This window comes from Cryptomeria japonica, chromosome 3, assembly GCF_030272615.1.
Source record: "Cryptomeria japonica chromosome 3, Sugi_1.0, whole genome shotgun sequence".
Classification (NCBI taxonomy): domain Eukaryota; kingdom Viridiplantae; phylum Streptophyta; class Pinopsida; order Cupressales; family Cupressaceae; genus Cryptomeria; species Cryptomeria japonica.
In genome coordinates this window covers 479476598-479497751 of record NC_081407.1, presented here as the reverse complement: position 1 = coordinate 479497751, position 21154 = coordinate 479476598, and the positions used below count along the sequence as shown (strand labels likewise).

Genomic DNA, 21154 nt, shown 5'->3' with positions numbered 1-21154 from the left:
AGCTTCATCTTTAGGCTTTAGCACTATAGCAGAGCCCTGATTACCTTCTTGTTTTAACACTTTAAGGAACTCTTTGCCACTCAACAACATAACACTTGACCCTACTTGTTTTTCCTCCTTTGGATCAGGTAATGGATCCATTTGATACTTCTTACCATTCTTGGTGATGAGGTAACTATTCTTTTCTCCATCATGACAGGCTTTCACATCATATTACCATGGACGGCCCAAAAGCAAATGACAAGCATCCATAGGCAATATGTCACATAGAAGTTTGTCTTTGTATTCACCAATTTCAAAGTCCACCCATGCTTGTTCATCAACTAAGACATGTTGACCCCAGTTGAGCCATGAAACCTTATAAGGAGTGAGATGAGGCAATCTTTTTAGTTTGAGCTTATCCACCATTTCAACTGAGACAATATTTTCTGTGGAACCTGAATCCACAATCACCTTACAAATTTTGCCATGTGACTTACAAGTGGTCCTAAATAGACTTTTCCTCTGCGGTGGCTCTTGAGCTTGGGGTATCTTTAACATTGTTCTTCTCATCATCAAATTTTCTCCATCTGTCACTGGCCCTGCATTGCTGATTGGAGAGGTCTCACTTTGAGTATCCTCCTCTTGCACTAACTGAGTCCTTCTCTCACCCATGTATGAACTTGATGAACTTGAGGCTTTTCTCGGGCACCTGCTCATGGTATGTCCAACTTGGTTGCAGTGGTAACACCTACCGGTGAAGACTGTATTTCCTCTCCCTGAGCTTCCAAACCTGCCTCTTAAATTGCTTCTCCCTCTAAAGGATCCTCTATATGTCCCTCTTTGTGAATCCCCACTTCCTTCTTGGTTTTGATGCTCTTCATTTCTTGAAGCACTCTGCCCTCTGCCAAAGGTTCGTCTACCCCTAAAGTTCTTACCACCTTTATGCTTCTGATTTTTCTCACTTCTCCTTTTGATCTTTTCCTCTGCCCTTAATGCCAACTGAAAACACTTGTGAACAGTGTCTGGTGTGAGGATGCTTATTTCATCTTGTATGTTTTGCCTAAGGCCATTCATGTATTTGGCCAATTTCTCCACTTCATTCTCATGTTTCCTAGCCCTCAAACTTAGTTTGTGGAATTCCTCAGTGTATGCATTGACATCTAGTTCCCTTTGTTTCAAATTTTGCAATCTTTTGTGGATTTGAACTTCATAATCTCCTAGTAGGAATTGACCTTTCATCCTTATCTTCATACGCTCCCATGAAGTTATCTTTTTCTTACCTACTTGTACCCTTTCTTCTTGCATCATGTTCCACCAAACCAGGGTTGATCCCCTCAATCTTGACTTGGCTACATTTACTCTTTTCTCCTCTGCTACCTCCTTATAATCAAAATGATTATTCAATGCTTCTATCCAATCTAATAACTCCTCTCCATTGAGATTTCCTCCATAGGTGGGTAATCCATCCAAATTATCCTTGGAGATAGATTTGACTGCATCCACGAATAGTTTTTGGTCTTCAGGCATTGCTACTGTTGTTTGGTCCTCCTCATCTTCCAATTCTTCATCTGTCTCATCTCCCCATTCTGTCTTAACCTTCCCCTTCTCCTTCTTAGCATCTTGGGTCCCTTTAGTTCCTTCCTCATCCTTCAATTCTTCTAGCATCTCTGTCACCATCTGTCGGATGGCTTCTTGAGTCATTGCCTTTGGAGGCATTGAACTTGCTTCTGATTCCTCAACGTCTGACATACACCAATGTTTCAAAAGGGTGGCTCTGATACCACTTTGATGCAGAGATTCTTGGAGTTGCTCTCAATCACCTAGTTGTCTTTGTTGTTCTCTCCAACCCTCTAACTCCTCAAGCCCATCCAATGGTACTTGGTAAGGGTTCTATTAGTTAGACCTCCAAGGCCTAATCCACTTTGGCTTGCCTCCAAGGTATAGCCACAAATGTTTTACAACAATGCTTCCTATTGAGGGTTCCACCTCAATCCCTATCACACCTTCCCAATGCTCCAACAACCTCTACAAAGGATCTTTCTTCACAAACTTGTTCCATGAGAGTAAAATGAAGTTACTCAGTGTCTATGGTGTCTACTAAGGGTTTGGTCACCTTTAAACCCATTGTCAAGCCTTCCCAAGGTCACCTTGACTATACCGGGCTCCAAACAGGCCTAATTCAATTAGCCCGCCTATTACGGTTTTCAGGGCTTAGTTTCACATCTACCCACACAAGGCCCCAAATAAATTACATTTATGAGTACCCTTTTCTTAGTTACATACAATATTGCAAAATGGCATCTGGGTTCTCCATACACATGGGGTTTCTAAAACTGTCCTATTTTCAAGGGTGTTAGGCCTACCCGGGTGACTTGCAAACTTGGCCTTAGAAGGCTTCACCAGTCAAAACCTCTGCAAAAACCAATCATGGATTCTCAAAGGGCATTCAATGAGGTCTTCAAACATGTATCCACTTCTATTCTACCAATTCATGTGTGCTCTGAAAACGCACATCTTCTGTTGTCCTAGTCTCACCAACTCCTAACTGTGAGCCTAGGGTATCATTGTAAAATCAATACAAAGGTCTGCAAAACCAAAATACCTACACTAAACATATTTATAGACCCTAACCTAGCATTCCACAGGATTTCAACCAGTGCCATCAGTGGATGCTCAGGTTAGAGTCATTTCTTGCTTAAACCCTAGCTTACAAGGGTTTTGCACCTAGTCACAGAGAATGGTTTGAATCTCTCCAACCAGAGACAATCAGACCTTGAAATCTACCTTGTTGGAAAGTAGATTCACCAATCCCTCATGCCCCTGCAAGTAGAATCCTCTGACAAGTCCGTACTGGACCGTACAACACAACAAAAAACAAAGTAAAACAATGAAAACGGTGTAAAACAAGGTTTTTTCCTTGCAACCAAAACTTGCTTTGCATTCCAATTCCTCCCAACTGTGCAATGACATTGTCTTTGGCTTATATCATTATGATTCAGTTGGTTAGAACCAACTTCTTCACCGCCAAGAACAAAAAGTGCAACTTTTGCAATATTGCAAATGTTGCTTAGCACTTTTTACATCTTTTGGTTCTTAGGATGCAAACTTGCACTCAAGTGTACTCCAAGGCCCCAAAGGCCCTCTATGCATTCTAGGAGACCTAAAACAATACCTTGCACCCTTATTACATGATGACTCTGTTCTTAGAGTAGTGCACCTGTGAACAACATCAACATTACATCTTTCTAGAATGACCACATCCTGAACACAACAAAAGCTTGGACAACTCAACCATGACTTCAATTAGTCCCAAATGGTTGGTCCACTTATTAAAACATGCAAGACAACATAGAAGACTAAAGAACAAACCAAAATTAGCATGGAGTGATAGGTGCCCTGCACCAACCCGTCTTAGCCAAAGCTTAACTTCAATTATCGCTTCCTCATTGATATGCATCAACTTGATGGTGTCTATGCTTGTAGCGGTGATTTGAAAATCATAAAGCTATCCTTAGGAGATTGCACTAGCCTTGTGGAGATGTTCACTGCATGTTTGAATTTCATCAAAGATTATCCATTGCTCTTACATTCCTAGAGTTATCTTAGCTTCCTAAACCCTATCCTTTTCCCCTTTTTTTCATCAAGTGAAATCTCACATTCCAACATCATTCAAGTATTCAAGTATTCAACGTAAGGCCACCTTGTGATTCCAGCAATATCACATCATATACAACTGAATCTATCCAAGAGCATGTCAAGACCTGACATTCGAGAACCTTGGAGTCGTCCCACATGATCACACAGCTTAGCATTTGGGAGTCTTTATTCAAGAGAGGATAGAATACTTAGTATTTTATTCTGCGTTGCATAGTGAGTAAAAACACCATCAACAAGACCACATCCTTTCACTTACTAATTCAATGTTTCTTTTAATTAGTGTTCTCAACAAATAACTACTTCTAACACACTGCTGTATATTTTATATTTCTTTCATCAATCGATCATAATATTAACTTGTCTGCGACCTTCTATATTTGTTCATATTAAGTCGCTGTTCTGATCATAGTTGGCCTTATGACTCTTATTATTAATGAATGTGTTAATATTTATTGTTGGTCACTGCTCCTTACTAATGGATCGCTGCTTTTCTGCCCTTAGCAAACAATAATATTCTGTCTCTTGAAACGCTGCACATTTCTTAATTTCTAGAATTGGTTATCTTTAAATTCCGATCAGAAATCTTATGATCATTATATCGTTGTCTCTAGTCTAATGAGAATAGTCGCTTTTCCTTGGAGAATCATTTGTAAAGCCAATTGGTGCATCCTCCTTGTTTGTCTACAGTATTGTTTACCTGAGATCAATTTAGAAAATTGTGAAGTATTTTTTAAAAGACAATTTTCTTTATTAGGGTTTTTATTGTTTAGGCGGGGGCATGACAGAAAGGCCTACTATTTTAGGGGTAGTTCTGTGTTTTTTTAACCTAGACCCTCATTAGGGTATAAATCTGAAAGAAAAACACTCATTCCTGTTTAAAATTTAACTTTCCAAAGAAATCTATTCAAAAAAAACTTTAAGAAAGTTGTAAAATCCCTAACCCTAACCATATAAAAAGAATGTTTAGTCTACCTTTGCTCTATGTTTTTATCTTTGAATAGAAAAATGAGCCAAAAAGAAATCAAAACATCTTTTTCTTACACTCAGGAAACACAGCAACTGCGATAAGTCGTGTACTTGGGTAATCTTGATTTTTTTGAGTGTAATGCTCATACAAACTAGTCCTCAATCTTGGAGACCCATATCAACATTATGACATCTTGCATTGGTTCTTTTTGTGGTGATGGTTGCAATGTCATATTGGTTCTTTTTTTCCAAGCACTGCTACAAATATGCAGCAATGTTGATTCCAACCTCAATCTTCATCTTTCCTCATCACACAATCTTTTGTAGTTGTAATACAATCACAAGTTTCATTTTCCCCTCTTTAGTTACTTTTGCAATGTTTTAGTACACTGGTATTTAGTTAACTTTCAAATCCAAGGGTTCTATTTACCCTAATGGTTTTCAATCAATTCTGAATCCAATCAACCTAAATCGTCAATTGTGGACACTTCTATAATTTCTTCATTTTTACTTTGGGATTCAGAAGCAACAATTTAACTGCAATAGAGAAGCATCATACTGCATATAACTTCAACAAAAGGAAGAAAAGCTTATGAATGTGTCAGATGATAATGAAGAATCGTGAATAGAAGTCACTGCAAGCACTGTCTCAAATTTATGAAATTCAGTATATTGTGGATAGTTTGAAAATATTTCCAGTCAAAACTCTCAACAAAGGTCAAAATAAACACTAGAATTCACATTTTCACAAGAAGCATTAAAAGCTTTGACTGCAGCATCCATAATAGCAACAAAATAAAAATAGAGGATGAAATGAAGAATATTCCAATGATGACAAATTATACAACTAAACAACCACGTACTTTAATCCTCTTGCCACTCTGAATGTTAATCATGAAATCTCCTCTTCGTATTGTACCTTCATAAATACTGCAGCACAGTTTTTATAAGTTTTGGATACTTATATAATAATTGCTAACTGAAGTATAAATTTTCTCCCACAACAGACTAGCATTTGATCATATTTAAAAAGTATCTTGCCAAAGGCTCTCTAATAGAATCCAAAGATGAATATACAGGTGTACCGTAAGTAAGTCAACTGTCCGAATCTTCCCTCTTCTAGTTTAAATGCCAGGGCAACCAGAGGTCCCTCTGGAGATCCAGACAACGAAACCTATAAAACAGTAAAGCAACAACAATTCAGCTGGATTAGAAGCATTATAAGCCAATCTCAATAAGAAATTTGTTATCACATAAAAACTTAAGATAAACAACTGCTTTAAACAAACCTTCTCTTCATTCTTTGTTTGATCCAATGCATGATTTGTAACCTCTATTGGGCAAGGCAAATAATTAACAACACCATCCAGCAAGAGTTGCACACCCTGTTTAGCCCAATATTTCATATTAATAATTTAATAGTATCGCAAATAATACACCATGCTCCAAACAAAATAGATTCAAACAACAATATCATTATAATTTAATTAGCCTGCAGTAATTCAATTTATTCATGGTAGGACTCAAGTCATAGTAAAAGTTAGAACTAAAGCAATAAAGCAATTATTTCATGTGCTCTAATGTTCCATAAAATTTAAAACTTTGCATCTGTTTCATGTACTCTAATGTACCAACATACTTCTAACAAATCTACAGATACCCAGACATCACAGTCAATGTTTCCATGTGGCAGAAGAATAAATTGATATAATCCTTAAATTGATGAAGGCAAAGAGAAACCTCTGCATCCAAATCCTATGAAAAGGGAAAATCCAGACCCTAGTCAGAGATGGGGAAATGGTTAATGATGCTGATGACAAAATATGACTTATTTTACAATAAATCTGGGTATCGGTTCAATAACAATGCAGGAGCAAAACTTCAGTTGAGGATTTGAAAGTGGCTCTATAATTTGATAATAGAAAGCATAAATCTGATTGCATAAGGGAAGTCCAAAATAATCATAAACTGCGTCAAGTCAAAAAAAAACTGAAGATTAGGAGGTTGTCTTGACAAAGAAGAAGAATAAGGAAAGAGGTTTCAAAACATGTCCTTTTAAAATGTCTGCTGTCATCAAAATAAACAGCTTACCTTCAGGCCATCTCTGAGCTCCACAAGAGAAACAAATTTATGGCAGGTACTACCATAACCTGTCATACTTACAAAATGGGGGAGCTCAAAAAACTTAAAAGAAAATAACCATATTAATGTCATCTTAGAATTAGCAAACATGATTCAAAACATATCCTTTGAAAATGTCCGCTGTAATCAAAATAAAGCAGAAACTGCCCTGGGGAGTTGCCATCTTCAAATTCAGTATCCTTGATAACTCTCTCTGCAGACTAGGTTGTGTGTTTAGACAGAAGACCTCTGATTTTCTCCAATTGATGCTTTGCCCCAACGCCCTACAATATTCATCTAGGAAGTTTTTGATGGTCCTAGCTTCCCTTCTACATGCCCAACCGGAAAGGATGGTATCGTCAACAAATTGTTGATGCGTGATAGTGTTCAATCCATCAACCACCACTATGCCCTGCCATTTTCCTACCCTTCTTAGTTCATTACTTCTCCTGCCACCACCATTATGATGAAAAGGAAGGGTGATAATGGGTCTCCCTGTCTGATGCCTCTGGTAGAGGAGAAGATTCCCTGGGCACACCATTCACCAAAACAGAGAATTTTGGGGTAGAGATGCAACTTTTAACCCAACTGATCCAATTATACCTGAATCCAAATTTCTCAAGTATTTCCATCAAGAATTGCTTGTCAACCAGATCATAAGCCTTGAGTATGTCCAGCTTCAATATCATGCAGGCCTCCCTTGTCTTCCTGGCTGAATGAATAGTCTCATGCGCCACAATGATGCCTTCTCCTATTGATCTCATTGGTGCAAACCCACTTTGCTCCTCTGATATGACTTCACTAAGGATCTTTTTGAGTCTATTTGCAATGATCTTAGTGACTACCTTGTATACTGTGTTGCAAAGGGCGATTGGTTTGAAATCACCCATTGTCTACGGATCCTTCTTCTTTGGGATGAGGGCCAGAAAGGTGTGATTCATTGCTCCTAGCATGATCATTTTCCTCTTAGATTCTTCTACTGCCACTGCCAAATCATCTCCCACAATGTCCCAAAATTTCTGAAAGAAGCTGGCCGGGAAGCCATCTGGGCCAGGTGCTTTGTTTGGGTTTAATTGGAAGATTGCACTCTTGACTTCCTCTTTCTCCACCCGTCGGTATAGTACTTCTGTTGTGCTCATCATTGATTACCACAATAATGGAATTAAGTATCCTTTCCCTGTCAGCTTTGTGTTCCCGTGCCTCCTTATTTAGTATCGCCTCAAAGTAATTAACAGCTTCCTTATTGACTTCTTCTATGGACTGTGTGGTCACCCCATCTTCCTTCTTGATTTCAGTGATCCTATTTCTGCTTTAGTTGGCCACCATCATTTGATGAAAGTATTTCGTGTTCCTATCCCCTTCTCTCTAAGCCATGTTTCCCTTGACTTCTATCTCCAAAAGCATTCTTCTTTCTTTAGAATATCAAATAGTTCTTCTTTTAGAGCCTTTTCCGCCAAGAACTCTTCATCCCATCTATAATAATTTTTTCATTGAGCATAGATAGTTCCCATTCTATCCTGCCTTTTTCTGTGAATATGTTCTTAAAATGCTTTGAATTCCAATCCTTCAGCATAGTCTTAACATAACTTAGTTTTTTACTTATCTTGAAGAGATTGGAATGATTCCCAATTCTGGCCTCATTCCACCATTCTCTAATTAGATCCATAATCTTGTCATCCCTCAACCACATGTTCCCAAATTTAAAGGGGCTGCCTCTAGGGGGATCCATAGGTTTGAATAAAAGCTGCACTGGGTAGAGATCTGACCTTGTGAAAGGCAGGATTAACGCCTCGTGTGATCTTGCATGCTAATTCCACTCTTTCCGCAATGCTAGTGAATCCCTTTCTTTTGTTTGTCCATGTGAATATCCCATTTTTGGTTTGCAAATCCTTCAACTAGTTGGTATCTACAAATTCTTGAAAGTCCCTCTATACATTTGTGCTTCTAATCAGCCCACCCATTTTTCCTCATTGTTTAGTGTTGCGTTAAAATCTCCTGCAACAAACCCCTTCTCCCCCCTAAGATTCTCAATTCTCATAGTGATTTGTTTCCATGTCTCTCTCTTGCTCACTGTGTCAATTGGCCCACATACATTGAATAGTATGAAGGACTCATTCTTCTGTAATATTCCGCATATGATGATAATCCAATCACTGCTTTCCTCAATAATGATTCCTTCGATTGTCAAAGAATTCCATATCACCCCCAATCCTCCAAACATTTCCTCTGCTTCTACAAAAAACCCCTTCCACTACCTCCAACATTTCATTCTTTTATCCCCTTCCTCCCTGCTTAACTTTGCTTCTTGCAATAGTAGGATATCAATGTTTGCTTGATCTATCTAGCGATTGATCAGGCGTCATTTGTCTGGGGCATTTTCACCCCTAACATTCCACGATATGACCTTCATTGTCCCTAGGGAAGGATAATATCCTTCCCTGATCTTAGCTTCCTCTATCCCACTACACTAGCAGCAATTTTGCCTTGTTGGTCTTGGGTCCTTGCTTTCCCTTTGCCTTGATATTTGGTTTCTTTAGTTTTGACTAAGACTGCACTAGCATTCTTTCCTCCATAATTTCCCCTTCCTCTTCTTCTCCTGTTTCCTCATCCTCCTATTCCACCTCCACTTCGCTTTCATCATCCCCTATTTGGGCTTCACCCTTATCCTGATCCTTGCTTTTCTTTTCAGCCTCCACCTGCTCTCCTTCTTTATAATCTGCCCTTTCATTCTCTACCAATCCTGGTCCTCCCTGGATTTCCCTCAATTCCTATGTATCTTTCGTGGTCGTCTTATCCTCTATGTTGGGTAAGATTGGTTCAAACATTTCCTCCATCTCCTTCACACCACACATCTCCACCTTTGTGAGGTTGCACTTCAAGTTCACCTCATTCTTGGTTGAAATCTCCTCTCCATTTGTTTGGAAGTCCAAGGCCCATGTCTCTACTATTGGATCCAGTATCTCACGTTCCCTTTCCACGCTAGCGTTCCCTTGTTCATGACTCTCCTTGACTCCTGTTTTCTCATGGTTCTCTTTGATTTCTCCTTCCCAAATCGGGCTCTATTCATATTCATTGGAGCTATTGATCTTCGCTATGGTGTTGCATTCCATTTGCCCATGATCTTTGGATCTACACTTAGAGCATAGTTTTAATCGATCTTCTCTTTCGACTTTCTTGATCCAAAGTCCCCCTTCTAAGTGTATTTCAAATTCTTGCAGCAATATTTGTTTTGGGGTTAGACCTAAGCAGATTCTGATGTATGTTCCTAGGCATGTATCTTCTAATTTTTCATCCAATGATATGTAAGACCCTAGGCTCTTCCCAATTTCAGCAATTGTGGCCTCATCCCAGTATTTTGCAAGAAGGTTGTACATTCGAATCCAAATTGGCCCTTCCATGATTTCATGTTTCCAAGGATCAAACCCTGGGTACCAATCTATTAGATGCATTCCTGTGTTATCTAGGTAGTGTGGCCCACTGTTTAGCGCTTCCCATTTAACTGAATTGGAGTCCCTCCCTTCCAAGTCTCTTGGTCTCCTTCTGGCATCCTGACAAAATTTTGCTTCACTCGCTCCTCCCACCATTTTTGTTTTTGTGCAATTTTCTATGCATAATGAGCCTTATGGATACAGATGGTGTATTACAAGGACCCAAAGTCGTGGTAACTTTTGGGTCAATGTTAATATTTGCACATGTAAGCCAATATGAGACCACGTGAAGAATTATTGGAATATGTGCACACAAGGGTGAAGCTGTCTTTGTAATAGGAACTAACAAATATTAACTATATACAGTTAAGGCATATGCCTCATTTCATAATCAATTTGCAATACAAATTATTCTACATGGTAGGTTAGTTTCATGCTTTTAGTACCTTTGTATGTTGGTTCTCTCGTGTTTTTCTTTGCTTGAATGAGGCTGTTTTTTCAATAATAGAGTTTGTCACTAAGTTCTTATGTGCAATCAATTACTAGGGTATAGCTCCCTAAACTTTGACCCTAGCTCTTGCAAGGTGTGAGGGAGTTTGGTGATCACCACAAGATTGTGTTGGTGACATTTTGTCACTTCGTTGACAGTGTGTGACGGCAGTTTCTTGCTTGAGCTCAGATCTAGTGTTTAAGTATATTGTATGAGTATTTGCTATGCAAAATTTTCTTCTCCTTACTCGAATTAAAGCCATATTTCTAGGCACAAGTAGCTGGTGCAACTTGCAAGTGTGCAGACCTACTGTGAACAAACCTTCAACTCTTTGATTAGCCAAAACCAATGGAAGTTAGATTTTTCATAAAATCCTCATATCTCAAGCATATTATGGAAATTTCTAATGTGAAATCCTCACATCGTACTTACAAAATTGTGATATTGACCCAACATTTGCAATCTAAGTTCCCACCCATACATGTTAACTTTCAAATATAAAGATTCAAAAAAAAATCTGTTGACCACAAGAAGTGGCACATGATGGTCGAAATAGTGTTAGTCAGAGAGCAATGAAGCACACAGGCAAAGGAAAAGGTGGCATTGATACAATAGCAGCAGCAATGAACCACACCATTATGCAGGTTGAGCAGATGGTAGTCATCAAAACCGGTCAGCCTCCCTTTTGGTTGTTAACTCCAACAATGTGTAGCAGCCAAGTTGCGTATCTCCACCCTCACTGGGAAGACCATGATTGGTCCAGGTGACAGTAAGTTTATTGTTGACTGGAGATATTGGACATGCGATAGTGGGTATTGTGGGTAGAAGTCCATGTTGAATGTGTCACAACAGCCCCAACCAAAGAGAAAATATCTACTTAAGGGATTGGTGAACAAGCTGCACATGCCCCACCTGGCAGGTCATGTGGCAGGTCAATTGTCAAAGAACAAGGAAGATCAAGTGCAACCAAGCATATGAGAACCAAACTTACCCATTGATTGAAGAACAAATCCTGACCAAGTAAACCAAAGGCAAAAAGGCTGTATAAAGAAGCAAAGACACAGAAGAAATAGAAGTGAGGATGAAAACAGGGCAGCTAGAAATAACAGAATAGAATAGTTTACGTGTGTACTTCTATGCGCGCTATGCAGAACCATGCAATGATTAACAAATGCATAAAATATTTTGATAACAAATACAATAAATGGTTGCTTTGAGTCATTTTTGTTTATGAGTACAATCTGATGAATTGTAAAGGGAATGTTTGGATGATTCTGAATGCTTCAATTAACATTAAGATCTTAACAGAATAGTGAAATCTTTTCAGACCATGCATTCCAATGTGCCAAAAACAACCCTTCACATGCCACCATTACAAACCTTTGTCTCTAAATAAGCAATTCACTTGGATCCCACGGAGATGGTGTTCCTCAAGTGAGCTCTTGGGTACGTCCTGGGCTGGGGTGATCGATCGGCGTGGCATGTCTCACCCATCAGGTGGCTGTCAATTTGCATAGGCAGAGGGCACACCACATGCAACACCAATGTCGAGCACCAAGAAAAGAATCCCAACATTTGTCTAAGTGGCAGTTAAGTGGCAGATTGATTGGCCAAGTTGGTAGCTAACTTGGTAATTAACTTGACCATACTAATAACATGTGAATGCATGTGATTGACCAAAAACAAATGAAAGCAATTTTTTGAGAATTATGCCCTCTTTGACCACCTAACCAAGAATCCAGCTAGAAAAATCCATTAGAAGAGTTAACTTGAATCATCATTGAAGAGGATGGTGTCAGTTCATTCTCCTCACTGCATCTTAATTGATATGGGTTTCAAGAGTTTACTCATGATAATGACATCACGGCGTCCAATAGCTCAAGAGCATTAATGTCTCCTTGTGGCGATGGTGAACCTTTCATGGTTATGAAGTGTGTTCTGTATGAATATTTGGCTGGTAGATATTCCATTTGGATCCTCCTTCAAATATATTCCCATTTCTTCATTTGGTCAACATTCTTTAATGCAATGGATACAAACGTGTGTCTCCTTTCTGGTAAGAGGCAAATGGCTTTTCACAGCCCTGACATAAACTTGCATCTTCAAAAAATGATCAGACTTACTACCAACATCGCCATCCTTGCCATCCAATGGATTCTTGGGGATGCATTCCTTTCAGATGATCACAGGTATCAAGTCATCACAGATGTTTCCTCAATGGTGGTTGGTGTGCCCTTAGATTTAGATGTGGAAAAGATGACATCCGCAAGATGGCTGAGGTTCTCGTTAAAAAGAGTTTCTGGGTGGTTTGGCCTCTATTCTGGAAAGGGTTGAGACTTGAGAGTGAGTGCGGCTTTCCAGATGCTAACACCCCTTGACTAGTTGGAAATGCTCAATTCATGGGCCCATGGATTCCCTTCATCATTTCTCATCCTCCACAGAATGAGTTTGCTTGAAGAAAGGTGGCAGGTAAGGAAAAACGTAGCTGGGGTTGCTGCACCAGGGGAGCTCTATTGGAGTTTCGCCAAGTCCTAAGCAGGCAGTATTTTAATGCATGGGTGTTGTTCTGCCCTGATTCCATTTCTACTTTTACAATATGTTTTTGCTGGTCTGCCAATTTTTTGAGGTTCTGTTCTTCCCGATTTTTGAGGTACTTTTACAATGTAATTTTTTTTTATTTTAATATGAAGGAAGTGACCACCATCATCACAATTTACCTACCAAAAGAAAAAGATGACTACCAGTCAATTATAGAGAACAAGTAGTTCCCCATGGCACAAGCAAGTGTGGTCTCTAATCTGGATTTGTGAAAAAAAAAATATTTTTGTGTCAAATTTGAGCAAAAAAACAAAGAGTAACTGGATACTTGACCTTATAGAGGCAATAAGTTCAGTTTCTACCACTTGACTCACCAGAAATGTCTTTCCAAGCTCTACATATCAGTGACACACTTAGCAAGTTGGAGTTAATTCACTTTTCCTCTCAAGCATTCTAATGCTTAAGGGGTAAAATTGAAGTGTTTGGAAGCACAAAATGCAGTTAGACATATGAGGAGGAGCATACGGAATGCTGGAAGAAGAGAAGATATAACCATGGGGAAGAGAAGATTTAATTATAAGGACATCACAAGATGATGTATAGCTCAAAATGCCTCTGATGAATTGCACTCTAACTTCAACATCTATATTTACCTATAGATATAAGGGAGAGTCTTGAAAAGTTCTATTATAAGCCAAGTTAGAACATTCAATTGGAGATGTCAATCATCTCAATGAGGATGAAGTGGAAATTGAGGTTGAGCATTATGGTGAACTAATATTCCATCATCAGCAACCGATTGAGAAGGACAAGTCAACCAAAAAATTATGACTTGTCCATCAAATTCTTAAGAAGAAAATTGTTGATATAAAGATCATTGTGACTCCCATCCCAACTTGCTGCTCTTTTTGACAATAATGCTAAGCATTCCGATATCTTAAGCCAAACAGTAAACCACTAAACAGCTAACAATGGCATAGGGAAAACAACCAATGCCAATGCCAATGCCACTTGTAGAGTAATCAATGTAAAGCTTTTGAACTCGGTTAGGGATTAGATTACAAGAATAATTACGTTTTAATAAAAAAAAAATTCCACAGGTTTAAAAATAAATCCATGAAACAAAAAATAACCTATGAAATCAAAATTGCCTGTAGCTAATTTTTAATTTTTAGAAATGGAACAAAAGGGAGAAACACAGACTATCACACAAATATACATCTAATAGCCATGTAACACAAATATACCTTGTTTTTGAATGCACTTCCCATGAACACAGGAATGAACTTGAGAGATATCGTAGCCCTTCTAATAGCCATCTGCAATCATATCTTCAATTTGTTAAGCAGAACCAATAGAAATAATAACTATAATTAAGATTGATAACATAAGCTTTGCATATAAGCGGCAAATCCAAAACTCCGGACCTCCACCAAGAAAAATAACTTATAATCTCTCAAATATTAAATCAGTCCCTGCACCATTCATATGCCAAAGAACATATTAGGTTTATTTAACTAAAACTTCACCTCGAGATCATCGGAAGTTATAGGTTCATCATTAAGGAATGTTTCAGCAAGTATGTCATCAACCTCTGAAACTACTTCTATAAGCTCTCGTCTTTTTTCTGTAGCAAAGCTAGCAAGATTCAATGGTATTTCATCTGGAATGATTTTCTCCCTGCAAAATACAATAAAATATCTATAGGAAGTGCAATAGGAAAAGGCTTCCATTTCAAACTAGCTTTCAGCAATGCCAACCAAACAAAAACATAATCTGACAAGCTTTGAACATAAGACGAGGAGAAAGCTTCCTAAAATGATAACACAAACCCATGAACACCATCAAAATAAAATGCTTTGTATTGTACAAGATCAACAAGGCCCCGAAGCTCCCCCTCCAATCCAATTGGGATTTGCACAGCAGCACAATTATGCCCCAACTTATGTCTTGCCTGCAAAAAGATAAGAAACTACATTTATACAATACATGTCACGAATATTTATCCTCTCAGCCTGAAATAGACTAATTAACAATAAAATTTTAAAGTAATTCACTCCTTCAGCATGCAAAATCAATATCTGCAAGTAGCGTGGACTAGCAAACAAGGATATATTACAAATAATTTACTTCTACAACATTGAACTCATATCTGAAGGCTCCACAGACTGATTAGCAAAAAAGTATTAGAAATATTTCATCTTTCAGTATATACAAGTATCTGTTTGTCAATTAAACAACATAGAGAGACAGTCTAGGCAAGTTCTTGATGTCTGACTCTGAGAATCACTTTTATTTGAAAATTCCTTATTTTGGTTCTTCCCCTTAAATATACAAGAATGTAATAATAAGCAAACTGAATATATTCAGGCTTTTCAACAAAATGCATTAGTCAGTAAAATCACACGGCAGCTTTAAAGTCTGGAAGCACTTTTCCATTAGAGTCTTAGACAATGTGAGAGAGCAGTATGCTCCATTGGAAAGATTTACTGTTGACACAACATATATGCAAATCAATCTGATTATTTTGATTGCATTAGGCTCATTGAACTAATCAAGAAAGCAAAAAGCATTCACTGCAATGCATGCTTAATTCAATCACTGCATGTTTTTGGATTTGAAAATATGTATAGTCAAAAAAAACGCATCTTATATTGATCTTTAACATTTTTCTAATTTTCCAAGAGAATCCTCTTGTCTTGCAGTAATGATCTTCTCAACAACCCCCAATATCCATACCTTGGGGTAATAATTAACAACTTCATCATTGCCAAATAAAATAACCTGTACTGGAAAATTAACTTAAGAAAAAATGGGGCCAGCCACTATAACAAAATTTACCTGTTCAAGAACCTTCCACGGGTCAGCCCCCATACGATCCAACTTGTTAATAAATATTAGCCTAGGAACCTCGTACCTCCGCATCTGACGATCAACAGTAATAGACTGGCTTTGCACCCCACCAACACTGCAAAGGACTAGAATGGCACCATCCAAAACACGTAATGCCCGCTCCACTTCAATAGTGAAATCAACATGACCAGGTGTATCAATAATATTAACCTGGAAAAAATAATTCAATTCAGATACAGAAATAGGATAATTTTTGTGCTCCTGTGGATGCATGTTCATCAGTGAAAATGTCAAATTATCCAGCGGCAAACTAATCTTTTACTTATAGAAGAACGAACAAAAAAAAACCTGATGTCCGTCCCAAGTGCAGTAAGTGGCAGCAGATTGAATGGTAATTCCTTTTTCGCGCTCCAAATCCATGGAGTCCATCTTAGCGCCCACGCCATCTTTTCCACGGACCTCATGGATCTCGTGAATCCTTCCCGTATAGAACAGAATTCTTTCGGTCAATGTTGTTTTCCCGGAATCTATGTGAGCCGAAATTCCAATGTTGCGGATTTTTTCCATTATGTCCCTCCATCCTTCTTTCTCTTCTTTAGGCCGAGCAAGCCCTGCAAAATGCCTTAGTCCACCCAAAAATGGCGTAGGAAGCTCTGGACCGTAGTGCTTAGAGAACAGGGCTCGAGCCGGAGCCAGAAGACGAGCGGCGCTTCCCCGAGCCATGGTCTGCGCCCGTTAAGCTCAGCCTTCCGAGAGCATGTAAACAACCACTATACGTAAGTGATGGGGGTTACATTCACCATAACCCCTAAACCCCAATAACTAGTACTAAAACTAGGGCTATACCTACACAAGCTTAACTAGCAATTGCACCTTGGTGTGCAATGGGTACGCCAAAAGAGGTGTGGAAGGTCAATAAAGGGAAATTAGGTCTTTTTTGGCAGATGGAGAGAGAGATGAAGAGATAAGGATACATGGGAAGAGCAAGGGAGAGGGAGAGGGAGAGGGAGAGGATAAAGGGAAGAGCAAGGGAGAGGGAGAGAGGGAGAGAGATGAAGAGATAAGGATACAGGGGAAGAGCAAGGGATAGAAGGAGGAAGGAAATGATGAGGGATAGGGAGAGGATAGGGAGAGATAGAGAGAGGGGGGAGGGAGAGAGGGATGGATAGAGATGGAAGAGAGATGGGGGAAAGGGGTGGATGGAGATGGAAGAGATAAATAAATAAAGAGGAGAGATAGACATGTAACAATAAAGGAAGTGATATATAGAGATAGAGAGAGGGATAGGTATTGTGCTAGAGAGAGATAAAGAGATAATGAGTTAGATGTGGAGTGAGAGATGGAAGAAAAAATAATAAGAGATAGAGATAGAAAGGCGAAGAAATATAGATATAGATGCTACATGTCTAAAGATAGAGGGGGGAAAGGGAAACAGAGGTACAAATGAAGATTAAATAGTGAGAGAGGAAGAGGGAGACAAATAGATATAAATATAGAGGGAGAGGAGACGTAAAGATAAAGAAGTGGAGATAGAGAAGAAAAGATAGAGAGATATAAATGAAGAGGGAGATGGAGATATAAAGCTATAGATGGTGAAATAGAGTGATTAAGAAATAGAGATCCAAGGATATATAGAGAGACCTAGAAAGAGAGAGACACTAGAGATACACAAGAAAATAGAAATAGATATATACAAATAAAGAGGAAGAGATGGAGATAGAAATAGGGGAGATAGAGATATAAGGGAAGAGAAAATGAGGGAGAGATATAGATAGATAGATAGACAGGGGGATAGGGAGGGAGTGAAGGAGGGAGATAAGGAGAGAGATGGAGAGGGGTGAGATAGGGAGGGATGTTTTAAAAAGGATAGATAGGAAAAGGAGGGAGATATAGAGAAGAGGAGGCAGAGAGAGGGGAAGCAAATAAGCAGAGGAGGGGGAGAGAAGAAGGGAGAGAGAAAGAGAGACAAATAAGGTGATAGAGACAAGAGAGATGGGAAGAGATATAGAGGGAGAAATATAGATAGATAAAGATAGTTATAAATTAAGATATGGAAGGATAAATATGGAGAGAGAGAGAGAGAAATGTAACTTTGGAAATGTAAAAGGGGTTATGAAAGGAGAGAGGAAGAGGGATAGTGAGAAATAGAGATAAAGAAGGAGAAAACGAGAGAGGGAGATGAAGAGATGGAAAGATAAAGATATAGGAAGTGAAATAGAGTGGCGAGAGATAGAGAGATAGAGAGATAAAGAGATAAGGAGAATGGAGAGCGATAGAGAGATATAGATAGAGTTAGGGAGGAAAAAATAAAGCATTTTTGTGTGATTATGAGAGAGATGTAAACATATAGAAAGGGGGGGAGAAATAGCGTGTGTGTGTGTGAGAGAGAGATATGGAGATAAAGGGGGAGACGAAGAGAGATATATAAACCTAGATAGAGAGGGAGGGAATGAAACAGAGAGAGAAACAAATAGGGGGTATAAGAGAAGTAGATAGATGTAGAAATAGGAAGGAATAGAGAAAGAGAGGGAGTGATAGAGAGATAGATATAGTGTGAAAGATGAAGGGGAAGAAAGAGATGCAGGGAGAGTTAAGGAGATAGAGATAGGGGAGAGATAAATATATAGAGAGGTAGAGATGAAAGGACAGAGGAAGTGAAAGAGGGAGAAACAAAGACATGAAGGAATGGAAAGATAAAGATAGAAATTCATATATAGAGAGAGGTCTTAAAGTTATTTATTATTTTGTATGCTAACTTCTTTATAATAATTGTTCTTAATATTTATATTATATTTTATATAGTATATAAGTTACTAACAATAAACATATTATATTATATAATTAATTAGTAGTGTACACTATTTTCCCTTACATGTGGTATGGTAGGTATTTCTAAAATTTTGCTTTAATTTAATTGCAAAAATCTTTAAATATGGCTATCAAATTTGTGTCCATTTGAAATGACATTTGGGAATGTGGGATATTATTCATTTATCAATATCTTATAATTTTTGAGTTTGACATATGGTATCTTATATTTGATGAGACACATGACAACAAAAGCTTCATCAAACACATTAGTCTTTTATCTTATTTGACCACTTATATACCTAATAATCAAAACTTTAAATTTGAAAAATTTATGTTGTCTCACACTTCTTTAACTTGTACACATGTCTACACTTTAAATGACAGCAACAAATACTTATTGCATTATAGGTGTGACTTTTGCATTGATATTTGAAGTGATAAATAGAAAACCCTTATAGAAATAAAGAAAACCCTTTGAAACTTTATCAAAACTTTCATACATTTTACAAGTTACTAGGACCAATATATAAATCATTTCCAACGTAAAAAATGGCACAATAAAATCTTGTTGCATTCCCCAAAGAATCAAAGACATCTGAAAAGTAGAAAACGAAAAACTAACAAATAAAAGAAAAACGATAAGGGATCTACGAATTTAGTTGATCGACTTCACATAAATTGCTCTTTCTATCTCTTTCTTTCTCTTGCTCTGTTACATTTAATTTAGATTGTAAGTTTGAAATTTATTTTATTATATTTATTTTAAATTAAATAAACTAAATATAAAATCTAAATATTAATAACAATAATAACTAAAAAATTAATAAATGATTAAATTAAAAAGTAAAACTAATTTTTTAGAGTAAATTATTTCTAATTTTTTTTATTATTATATATAATTTAATAAAAAGAAAAATAATAAAACAACTTTTAAATTTCAATCTAAATTAACAATTAAAATAAAATAAAATAAATACAAAATCTAAATCTAAAAATAATATTAATAAAATAAATAAATTTAAAATAATTAAACAAAATTAAAAAAATAAGTTAATAATAATATTGTATAACATGTAAAAATAATATTTTTAATTTCATTTTTTATCCTATCTCATGAAATAATCCCCCAAATCATCACATAGAGAGAGAGGAAATTTTTAAAAAGTAACAATTTCTAAGCTCCGCTACCTAAATTAATTATCTTACATTAAGAATGGATGAGAAGGGGCTCATTTAGGAGAAATGTTTAAATATACTATTTAAGAGAGATTTTACATTCACGTGGTATGGTAGAGGGCAAACGATTAGGTCATAAAAAGGTAGTTGGACAAAGGAAGGGTGTCATGTCAGGTCACAAAGTATTTTGAAAAGGACAGTTAAGAAGGAACGGGCTGTACAATAATTTTTTCAGATTGTGTATTTATACGGCATGTTGTCAGCAAGGAATCAAACAAACCGGACCAGTTTGACAACCACGAATTTTACCTTCCATGACCCCTTTGATGCGTTAGCTTTATTACATAAAGTACAAAGTACGAATATTACAACTGGAGAAAACACTGGGAAACGCTAAAAACGAGGAAGACAATGCGGACGATCGGGATTTCTTCAATCGTCTTGCAGGTGTTTTAAATAACTTTCAATCGATCATCAAAAAAAAATAGCCTTTTGATGATGAACATATGTAGGGTTAAATTCATCAAGATAATTCATCTTTCTTTGTAATGGCTTTCCCCACATAGAGTAATGGATTTATCCATAACAAATTTATGTATTTTTTTTGTCAATGTCTGGACATGCATTCAAAATGTTGTTTGATTTGTTCACCCTTTTAATGCTTTCTTTTATCCAAATCTTCTTTCTCTCATTCATTAACTTCTTTGATGACTAACCTTAGGACATCTATTTGTCTTCATCTGTTTTTTATTTTTTTAAATATTATAAGAGACAAACCATACCAATTTCCTTAATAAGGAAGGTTCTTGTTTCTACTGTAAAAATCTCTAAATGAATCAAAGATTTTATTTTGAATGTGCTTGTGATCAAGAGTTTTTTAATCCTCTTTATTTATCGCCTTTTTATTATTAAATTGTTGTTAATATGTAATTCATACCCATAAAGCATTGTTTGAACTACTAATAGCCCAAAAAGAATCCAATCGCATACCTTGACCTCTCTACTGTTGTTTTGTAATTCAAAAAGCACTCTCCAACCTCTCAAAGATATGTTCCCTCTATGATGACTAAGCATATTGTCGAAGTTTATCCCAAGATGGTTGTACTTTATGACTTCTTTCAAGAAAACTCCT

General features: G+C 37.3%; 1 protein-coding gene across 2 annotated transcripts in view; it reads right to left on the bottom strand.

Annotated features, from left to right (window-relative positions):
- The window catches only part of LOC131045348 (elongation factor G, mitochondrial), a 110899-nt gene extending 93893 nt beyond the window's left edge, over positions 1-17006 (bottom strand). The window contains exons 1-8 of one of the 2 annotated variants that reach the window (XR_009105802.2): positions 16384-16987; positions 16024-16245; positions 15015-15136; positions 14712-14862; positions 14430-14501; positions 5895-5990; positions 5691-5779; positions 5469-5535 (exon numbers count right to left, since the gene is read on the bottom strand). Coding sequence is in view for 1 of the 2 variants with exons in the window: in XM_057978937.2 (XP_057834920.1) it covers positions 5469-5535; positions 5691-5779; positions 5895-5990; positions 14430-14501; positions 14712-14862; positions 15015-15136; positions 16024-16245; positions 16384-16758 (1194 nt within the window). In the remaining variant the exon portion in view is untranslated. Of the gene's footprint in view, positions 1-5468; positions 5536-5690; positions 5780-5894; positions 5991-14429; positions 14502-14711; positions 14863-15014; positions 15137-16023; positions 16246-16383 lie in introns of both variants that reach the window. The other variant, XM_057978937.2, reaches the window with a different exon arrangement.
- Positions 17007-21154: the final 4148 nt, after the last annotated feature.